The 11,246-nt window shown below is 36.9% G+C and overlaps 1 protein-coding gene across 2 annotated transcripts in view; it reads right to left on the reverse strand.

Annotated features, from left to right (window-relative positions):
• The window catches only part of LOC106124343 (uncharacterized), a 30,163-nt gene extending 21,334 nt beyond the window's left edge, over window positions 1-8,829 (reverse strand). For both annotated transcript variants that reach the window (XM_013320903.1, XM_013320902.1), the window contains exon 1: window positions 7,919-8,829. In XM_013320903.1, the coding sequence (XP_013176357.1) occupies window positions 7,919-8,618 (700 nt within the window). In that variant the 5' untranslated portion in view covers window positions 8,619-8,829. The remainder of the gene's footprint in view (window positions 1-7,918) is intronic.
• Between the last annotated feature and the right edge of the window lie 2,417 nt (window positions 8,830-11,246).

Genomic DNA, 11,246 nt, shown 5'->3' on the forward strand with positions numbered 1-11,246 from the left:
CAACGCTGGCTATCTTAGAATTTCTTCACCGATATGTGCAGGTTGCATCATATTTTCCTTTGCCGTAAGAACATCTGATGAATGTACATATGTAAATCGAAAATAGAAAAACACATCGAACCGAGGACTTGCAGATTACAAGTCAAGTGCTTTAATCCCTGAACCACCTACGCTCTTAAAAACTTTACTGTATTACTCCAAATATAGAAAGACCAAGACTTATCAACATTTGGACGAGTAGACTTGTTTGTTCCATTTAAAATTACTTATGAATTCAAATGGTACCTCTTTTGACGACCAAAAACCGGATTCGTTGTAATTCATGGTCACCGAACTCTGCCTATGCAGTTTAACGGGACTCACGAATATTAACAAACAGGGTTATGCAACAAAAGACAAATTTTATGGACATTTTTACAGTTAGTTATGAATAATAAATAGCCTCTATAGTTATCTTATATATAAAATTCTCGTGTCACAGTTACCATACTCCTCGGAAATGGCTTGTCCGATTTTTATGCAATTTTATATGCATATTCAGATATAAAATCTACGTTCTTATAAAATGTAATCTTGAGATATTATAGAAAATGTATAATATTTTAGATTTACTTAACTTTGTAATAATTCATTCTTTACTTGTCTTCGTGGACAAAATTTTTGTTAACCCTTAATTCGAAGGTGTTCAGTGTGACGAACAACTAATTTAAAAAAATCTACTGAACTAGTTTAGAGAAAATTACCTTAGTATGACTTTACTATTATATAATAAAAAAAAACAGTTTTTTTTGCTACAAAAACTTTCGTCGAATTAAAGGTTAAGACACAGTTTTTTTTTTTTAGGTTTAAGGTGACAAACGATAGTATGCCACACACCCATATCTACTCTTTCTCTTTTTAGTATTCTGTACACATTAAAAACATTAAATATTTTTCTATATACTTTATTACAAAAAAATTGTGACCCGAAACTCATGAACTTACTAGAACAGTGGAATATTATGCAGGTTGATAACTGACCACCGGAAATGTCAAACATTGTTGCACAACATGAAAATCTTGACATTTCCTACATAAATATGACATAATGTTATGATAAGGTTTCATAACTACTCTTAGGTAACTGGTCAATTAAGACAACGAGGTTTATTCCGACCTCTACGTTAACCTTTATGACACGTAGTAATTAGTCAAATTTATGACCCATTTTTTTTGGTACATGATATAGAAAATCACTCACATACACTTTATGAATATTCTTTATTTTATCTAGGTTATGTTAAATAGCAAAAAACAAACAAACAAATTGACCATCTTTAGATTATAACTATAAATATAACGTTAGATGGACTTCTTCTTCTTACTCGCTTTGTGTTTCGTTCTCTGACTTTAAATACAATGAAAAAGTGGTAAAAAAGATTTTAAATGTTTTCTTCTATATTCTTTACATACAGCTTTAACGAGCTTTAACAACTTTAGCAACTATCGTATTTATATTATAAATGCGAATGTTTAGATGGATGGATGAAAGAATGTTTGTTTGAAGATATCTTGGGATTCAACGAACCTCGCAGAAAATTGGCACAGGTGTAGAACACAGTCTGGCAGAACACATAGGTTACTAGTTAGGTTTTTTTTAACACCGCGTGTACAATTATTTCATAAATTGATTTTTATATACATTTTATAAGGCAAACTTTTCTAACTTATTAGCTAGCAATATACTGAAAAAGAATACACGATATATTACAAATATAAAAACCAACAACAAGCCATGGTTTCTACATCTCGATCGTGAGAATGGACGACACCGGAGAAAAGTTAGGTTTCACTGATCACTATGACAAAAACCAGATAACATCTGGGAACTGAGCGAGCATTGTATGCAACACGAAAGTGTTGTTTGTTTTGATGTGAAAAATATTTATTATTTCATTTTAATCCTTTCTAAATTAATGCATTCATTAAAATATTAACGTTCTCAAAGATGTCATGAAACGATGTAACACAAAAGTATCTAGATTATTTAATCTAATCTTGCCTTATTGTTTTGCCAGGAGTGTTTAAACTGAGGCCTGCAACGAGCCGATAAACAACGACTATACAGTGACGTATTAGTATATCATTGCAAAATATATTGTCGGAAATAAAATAGGTAACGAAAAAGCTTTTAGGACATACATATTATATATATATATATATATATATATATATATATATATATATATATATATATATATATATATATATATATATGTCGTAATCAACGCAACACTAGCGCCACTGCGGCAGTTGAGTTTACTACGGAAAGTGACGCCAGCGCCGTCTGTCGGCGTTCGATGGGTCAACACCTTACCAGCCGAGGCACGGCAGCAGAACACTTCTCCGGTGGCTGCCGACTGGAACGGACATTGAACCATCGCGCGTTACCTACGTTATCATAATTGTAAATTGAAGATTGAAAAGTGCACCATGAACCCCTCTGCAAGCGGCAACCAACCTCCGCCGTCATCAGAAGTGGGATCGATGTCCACGCAACATGAAGAGAAGAGCAATGAAGCGAATATTTGGCGTGCCATGTTCGAACAACAAAATCAGAACAAGCGCGCGCTAATCGAAGCTCTGCAAGCGCCGAAACATGTCTATCTCGACAATCTACCTACGTTCGACCCCGAGAAACAGGACACCGATGCAAGATCGTGGTGTGCAACCGCTGATTTGTGCTTCTCTGAAAATCCACCAAGCGGCGGCCAGCTCGTGTTAGCTGTCAGTAAGGCCCTCAAAGGTGAGGCATCCACCTGGTTATCTCAAATCGCGTACGAAGGGATTACATGGAGAGAATTCAAATCACTTTTTACCGAAAGATTTGTTTCGACAGAAACTTTAGCAGGTACCCTCATTAAATTAATTGAACAAAAACCAAGTGAAAAAGAATCACTTCCGGCATATGCAAGTCGATTGATATCTTCTTTAACGAATCGTTGGAAACATGTAAACAAAGAAGAGATAGCCGTCGCTACAGTACTGGCTCACATATCGCAGTTTGACACAAGACTTCAACGTTTGGCTTTTACTACGAACATCGTATCGCGAGAAAAATTACAACAAGAGTTAAATACATTCTTGATTGTTTGATTCTTGATGATTCATGAGCGAAGTTAACTCTCAAGTGCTTCAATTGTGGAAAGACCGGCCATAAGCGAGTAGAATGTAGAAGCAAGACGATCGACGTGAAAGGAAGACCTACGACACCGAAGCCGTCAAGCCCAGTGATGCAGCAGCCTACTCTAAGACCGTTGGTGTGCTACAAATGTGGCAAAACAGGCCACATCGCCGTCCGGTGTACCAGCGGCGGCAGCGGCGGTGGCAGCGGCGGCGGGTCGAGCGACGGAGGCGCCGGTGCGTCTCGAGGCGAGCGACGTCTTGATTGATGTATTCGTCGTGCAACCACCGTCAGGCACATTACAACATAAAGGTTCACTGATTTACTTTACTTATGATTCTGGCGCTGAATGCTCGTTAGTTAAAGAAAGTTTTTCATCTAAATTTAGTGGTAAACGGTTTACTAATGTTGTTGCTATGACCGGTATGGGTCATTCTCGAGTGTTCAGTACCGAACAGATTTTGTCTTGTGTTAAAATGAACGATCACCATCTCGAAGTTTTATTACATGTTTTGCCCGATAATTACCTTCAGAGTGACGTCATGTTAGGTCGCGAGATATTAAAACAGGGTTTTGCTATGAACCTGATATCGACTGAGCTTTGTTTATCAAAAATTGTTTACGTAAATTCGATGCATAGCGATAAGGCAGGTACTGAAGATTTAACAATCGTTGTTACGGACGTAGTAGGTATTGACAAGTTAAAACTTATGCAAACATTAGATCAGTTTTCAGATTTCTTTATCACCGGTTTGCCTACGACTCGTGTAAACACCGGCGAGCTTAAAGTTAGGTTAGTAGTTAAAAATCGAACGGTACAACGGCGACTATATAGGATGTCGGCTGACGAACGAAGCGTTATTCGTGACCGCGTCAAAGAACTTTTAGATGCGAATATTATCAGACCCAGCTGCTATCTTTTTGCAAGCCCAGCTTTTCTGGTCAAGAAGCACGATGGTTCAGACCGTAGGTGTATCGATTACCGCGAACTTAACATTAACACTGTGCCGGACCGTTGTCCACTTCCTTTGATTTCCGACCAAATATCACGACTCCGTGGCTCATAATTCACATAGACGCGACGGGTAAGCTTAGCAGTAGCTATAAATTGTACTATGAACCGAGTAAAAAGGAGCTTCGCCTTTAGAACTTTTAATTGGTAAGGTGGCAAGTACTCTGTCGATGATGTGCGGTGACGCAGAGGTTAATGTCGATGATCTTGAGGAGATTCGCGAAAACGTGTTAGAAAATATAAAAACCTGTGCAGCGTATGATAAATCTCGTTTCGACAAAACAAAGGCAAAAATTGTTAACTTTTCGGTCGGTGACTTTGTGTTGTTAGCAACTGAAGTGTGTAATCAAACAAAATTAAATCTGAAGTTTAAATGGCCGTTTAAAGTAGTTGAAGTATTGGATGGTGACCGTTACACATTGAAAGCTTTAAATTCAAGGCGTACTTACAAATGTGTACACGATAGGTTATGAAAGATGCCAGCAGGTCATATACCAGTCGAGGTTGATGTAAATGATGATGGTTAGCAAGTTTAAGTTGTTGTGGTAACTCGAGTAAGGGGACTCTATCGACCGTATTGTGTTCGACCGTACCAGTGGTTATTTCGTAGTCGTAGCCCGGTAGAAATCGGTGTCTCCTGAGGCAACTCAGGTAGTCCGTGGGTGCGCGGTGCGCGATTAACTCTGGCGGAGGTCGTGGTCTGCAGAGACCGTATCGTGTGGTCACGGGGTGACACACGGGCGATCCACTCGATGGATATGCGTACAGATTCTGAACCATGCGCTGGTTGTGTGTGAGCAATGTGATTGCTGTTCGGCTGGAGAGCCGTGGCGATAGATGTCTTACTCGGGAGTTTTAAACTGGTTTGTGTATTAGTAGTAAGCTGTGTATAGTTGTACTGAGTAAATTCATGGTTCGACGACTGACTGTGGTATATGGCTCTGGCTGATGTATAGAGAACAATTCCCTGTTGTTTGATTGGTGAATGTTATTGAAGTAGTTTAAAGTTTTAATGACTTTTAGTTTGCCCACAAAGAGTAAAGTGTTGTCAGGAGTGACCGAGTGGAACAGAGGTTCTCGTGGATGTTTCTTTTTGTTGTAGGTTAACCATCACACGAGGACGTGTGCAAGCAGGATGGCCGTGTCGTAATCAACGCAACACTAGCGCCACTGGGGCAGTTGAGTTTACTACGGAAAGTGACGCCAGCGCCGTCTGTCGGCGTTCGATGGGTCAACACCTTACCAGCCGAGGCACGGCAGCAGAACACTTCTCCGGTGGCTGCCGACTGGAACGGACATTGAACCATCGCGCGTTACCTACGTTATCATAATTGTAAATTGAAGATTGAAAAGTGCACCATGAACCCCTCTGCAAGCGGCAACCAACCTCCGCCGTCATATATATATATATATATATATATATATATATATATATATATATATATATATATATATATATATATATATACTTGTATGTACATAACTGTCGCCCGCGACTCCGTCCACGCACAATATAAAAAAACCTTAATTAGTAAAACTTAGATACCCTAGGAGTCCTTCCATACTATGTTTTACATCTATGAAATATTTCAGCCAGATTCATGAAGCCTTTCTGGAGATACCTTCAAACAAAAATCTATCCATCCATCCAACCAATCCATCTAAACATTCGCATTTATAATATTAGTAATAAGTAAGATGTAACTAACTTAACCCAGATGAATTATTTATATATCCATGCTTTTACTTTGGAAATATTGCTCCTTGTTTAATTTTATATAGCATAAAAGATAGCAAATGAACGTTTAAAATGGAACCTACTCTTAGACAATTATTCCGCTAGGTCAATTTTTGGAACCGATCAAAATCGGCAAAGGAGGCTAACTCGGCCGCCATTACGTCAAGCATTACATCAGTTCGCCATTTTGACAAGGAAAGCATCTTTGTTACGTTGCGCAAGAGACGCTCGAAAGCGGGTCTAGAAAGTGTGCGGTCATGCTAAGTCTTGCTGAAGGTTCTTCTCACATATAACCTATATAAATGACCTAAAAAAACGTGCAATGTTTAAAAAATCCTTCATTTTCTTTACATCAACCAGTATTTAAGCAATTTACTATTGAAACCTTTATCAATAATATATAAAATGGTAATATTATAAAGCAGAAATTAAAAAAAACAAACCTTATTGATATTCGTAAAAAAATTGACAACATTTTATGAATCAATATTGCAATGTCGGCAAATCGTGCTTACTTAAAATCGGGAAAAGAATCCACAAGCTCATACATTTGTAAAGATATTTGAGTCTTATTCCGATAGTAATTAGATATAGAATTGTGTGTATAATTTATACACTCTCGATTTTTATTGTTGCGTGATGATATGTAGCGTGTTTTCTTATGTAGGGAACAGTCGACGTCGACGCTTAGTAATTGCAATTGTCTTAATTATAGTGCTCTAAGCCAAGTTTACGAACATTTTGATATACCCAAGGAGTCACGTTATGGGTGATTAGGTCTTCAATGCTGATCCAGTGCAGATTAGTGAAGTCACACACAACTTTCAATATCCTATCACGATGTTTACCTTCAGCGTATTAAAATTAACATTGTTACCGTGCGATTCTTACGATGGAGCAGAAGGCAGAGCATATAATGTTATATACTAAATTAAAATACTTATTTTTACTACGGTATCTAAACATATTAATAAAATTGGTGTGAAACGTGATGTATTTACGGGTCCGGGTAATATAACCTATTTTTTTTAATTTCTGCACGTACAATTTCGCGAGCAAAAGATATTAGTTTTATGAGTATGGAATCTGGAAAGTATTTTTCCTTTAGAGTACCTGTTAAATACATATAATGTGAAAAGTGTGGGAATGAACTTTAAATCCTATTCAGAATTTTCTTTATTTAACTTTTATATGGAACGTGACAAGATTTTAATCTCAAATTATACTTCGCCGTGAGTCGTTTCAGTAATCGTGTGACTAATAAAGTTTACGTTTATCAGATTAAGAAAAAGTTTTTCCGAAGAAAGGTTACGAAATTGCAATATATTTATAAGATTCACAGCAAACAAATTGATAAAATTCAACGATAATCTAACAAAACTAACTGTATATATATCATAGATTTAAGACTATCTTTTAATTAATATATTCAGACATATCTTGTTAAATAGTTGTTTATTTTATACATGAACATTTTTGATTAAATCACTTTGTGTGTAGGATTTTACATTTCAAAAAAAAAGTGTAAATGTATTTAGTACGTACGTCTATAACCTTACACAGGGTTTCCACTGCCAAAACACTTGTTAGCCAACATATTTCCGTCTTCATCCTCTTAGAAAAAACAAAGATACCAACATGTTTTTGTACAGCAGTTTCAGCGTATACTCACGCAGAGAATACAAACAATTGAACATCTTCTATAGTTCCCACTTCTTCAAATTGTAAAACATAGATTTTGCACAAACAATATTGTTACTACATTCATTAATCTCCAGCAGATTCAAAATCATGTTCCTATCTATCGCTATATGCATTTTCAAGATTCGTTTTGGAAAACGAATATATATGTTACTTTTTCTTTTGTTATTACTTGAATTCTGTTACAACCACTATATAGTGGTACATATACATATGTATACTTTCTGAAATAACTGAATAATATGATTTGTTTATAACTTTTCTACCAATGAGAAACAATTTGTTTGAATAACATAACGCTTACCTCTCTCCGCGAAGGCATCCGCACTACCCGTCCCGATGTCCTGCAAACTCTGTTCCTCTGCACCGATGTCATTGGTGCCAAAGTTTTGTTCACGGAACACAACATTATCGTTCACATTAGGCCCGGCGTGTGAGTTCGTTTGCACCGAGTTCACATTGTCTGACGCGTACGGAAACACAACACGGGGACTTCGCGCCTTCCAACCACTATTTGGTCCATAAAACCCATTCCGCACCGATGGAGCGAATGTATAAGGATCGAAACCATAGCCGGGTGCGTAAGTACGACCGAAACGCCCCTGATAATACTTAGGATACACTTGGAAAGCAGGCGCTCGAAACCGCGGTAGAGGTTCATAGAACCTATCGTTACCGGAAGGAGTTTCGTCTAGAATTTTTGTGGAGCTAGTACCATCGTCGGGTGAAGTGAATTCGTAATCCGTGGAGTCGTCAAATTTTATCTTCGAACTGTACTTATCTGTTGTCAAATCAATCTCACCGCGACCCAAAGGTTGATGATTTTCATCCTCGTCCAAGAACAACACCCGAGACTGTTTGGCTCGCCTGTAAAAATTTTTCGGTACAAACATTGGGGTAGTTCTGGGTTTTTGGTATACTATGCTCAACGCGCGGCTCGCCTCGACGGCCGCGACGGACGCGGCCACGAGCAATATCACTTTCCATCTATTTTCGCTCAACATGTTGCTTCGGTCACTGCTCTGTTGATTTCACTTTCATTTTATGCGATACGTTTATAATTTTACGAGTGTTTTTGTTTGAAAATTTTTAAAACATTTTTTTTGTAAAAATATTTTGAGAAATCTCAGACGTAAATGTTCATTTTGTAACGAATAGGGAGATGCGTGCGCGACGGACGGGCTTCGGGCGCGGACTGGGTGCTCGCGGGGCCCGCTCCGGCGCACGACTGGGGATTATATAAAATGATGCACTCGTGACGGCGGTAGCTTATGTAATGTCTAGGGCAACTTAATTCATTTTAATGTTGGCACAAATTTTCGGGACAACTTAACATATATGTTTAAATGCTATTTATTACAAAATAGTAAACATAAAACATAAACTTTAAGCTTCATGATTTTATCTGTAATTCTTTTTCAGTCACTTTAAAATCCAGATTATTTTATATTTATATTATTGTTATCTGCAGGAGTTCGTAGTTTAAATATACAATAACAGGCAATTAAAATAAATTAAAAATGCTGCAATATTATGCTGATGACTTTTGTTTCTAATTCTAATTTTAATCTTTGTAACAAAGGTATTAATTTAGTGTCATACAAACAAAGATAATTGCATTCATGCATATATTCAGTCAAAATCAGATGTATACAATCGTAGAAAGTAGGTTAAATGTTAATTGAGGATATAAACCGTGCCAAATCTTATTTTATATCCGGTTTGTTGTTGACGCATGATTGGGTAATAAACAAACCAGCTGGTCTCAGCTATAGTTAAATAAAATATGTAAAATATTACCATATTCGTTGCTTTATGCAAAAAAAATGTTTCATATGAAAAATACAAAACACTTAACTTCCTTTACAAGTGAATGCAACGACACAAGATAAACGCGTTGATGTCTTTTACTTTGAGTATTGATAAGGTAACATCATGATTATTTGAGCTATACCAACTTTTATTCATCATCATCAGCTAACTATACGTCCCCACTAAGGCGCTCCGAGCCTACCCTGAGTCAGGTGTGTCTAGGCAATAGTAAACCACGCACGCAAAATTAAGTTTCAAGCTTTTATATATAAAAACGACGATACTTCCATACAAATTTACAGCCCCATTTTCAAAACCTCACAGCCCTTTTGTGGCGTTAAAAAATATCCTATGTCCTTTCTATGGCTCTAGACTCTCTGTGTACCTAAATTTACTTAAAGCGGTCCAGTAATTCTTGTGGAAAGAAGGACGAACAGACAGACAGAGTTACATTTGCATTTATAATATTAATAATAAGGATAACGAAAAGTTATTAAAACACCTAGATGTGGCTCACGAGATTACCGCCATGTGGCGTATAAAATCGACTACCATTATTCCGATAGTCGTATCGGTGAATGGACTGATAACCAAGAGTTTCGACTAATATCTGAAGCACCTCTCGCTAAACAGTTGGATCAAGGGCCCGATACAAAAGGCATTCTAGAAACCGCGCGCATCGTGAGAAGGTTCCTGTCTCTGCAGCACTGACTGCTGGTTGCTGGTGGATTTTTAATATAATATATTTTGTATAATTTTTTATGTTATGTATGAAATGATAGTACATTAAGAATATGATAAATAAATAAATAAATACATATATCAAAGGATAAGGATGTCGTGACGCGGCGGAACTGACGCACACACACAACGTAATAGTATTCCACAATCATTCTATATGCATGATTGGTATTTTTAATGAATAATTAAAAATTAAATTTCAAGAGCGACGTAAATATTCAAAATCCTGTTTAAGTAGCGTTATAATAATACAATCTTTTATGCCAGAGCTCTCAAAATGTCAATTGACCTTTAGGATGGTCTTGTCTGTAGGTAGAGTGCTAATAGACATATTTCAATTTCAACTTATTTTGCTTATGCTGATTCCCATATTATAAAGAAAAGTCCATATCTATTATTAAAACCGGACATTGATAAAACCTATTCAATAAAGTAATATATGACTAGAATTCTTATCCGTGTATCAATTCAAGATTTCAGTTTTATTATATTTCTATTATTTTTTTCGCAAAGATCCTTTCTGAATACATTTTTGATATAATTATAAACTCCTGCAAAAAGTGATTATTGAATATTTGCTCAGCTAATTTATGTAGGAGTTTTAGAGAATTGCCTATAAATGTAACCAAGGGTTGGCAACACTTCATTTACCGTATACATAGGATATTTCATTTACAAGTCGTCATAAATCATGGCACGAACAACATGACCTACCTAACCGTAAACTCATCATCATCATCATCCGCTCACTCTATACGTTCCCAACGAGGTTCTCGGAGCCTACCCTAAGTTAAGGGTGATTAGTCCATAGTCAACCACGCTGGCCATATGCGGGTTGGTTGACTTCACACATATCTTTGAATTTCTTCGCAGATATGTGCAGGTTGCATCACGATGTTTTCCTTCACCGTAAAAACATCGGATAAATGTACATATGCAAATCGAAAACCGAAAACCACATTGGTACATTGCGGGATTTGAACCCAGGACGTGAAGATTACAAGTCAAGTGCTGAAACCCCTGAGCCACCGACGCTCTATAACCATAAACTATCAGTGCCAAAACACTTATACAATTAC

Source organism: Papilio xuthus, unplaced genomic scaffold (genome assembly GCF_000836235.2).
Source record: "Papilio xuthus unplaced genomic scaffold, Pxut_1.1 DF825946.1, whole genome shotgun sequence".
Lineage (NCBI taxonomy): Eukaryota > Metazoa > Arthropoda > Insecta > Lepidoptera > Papilionidae > Papilio > Papilio xuthus.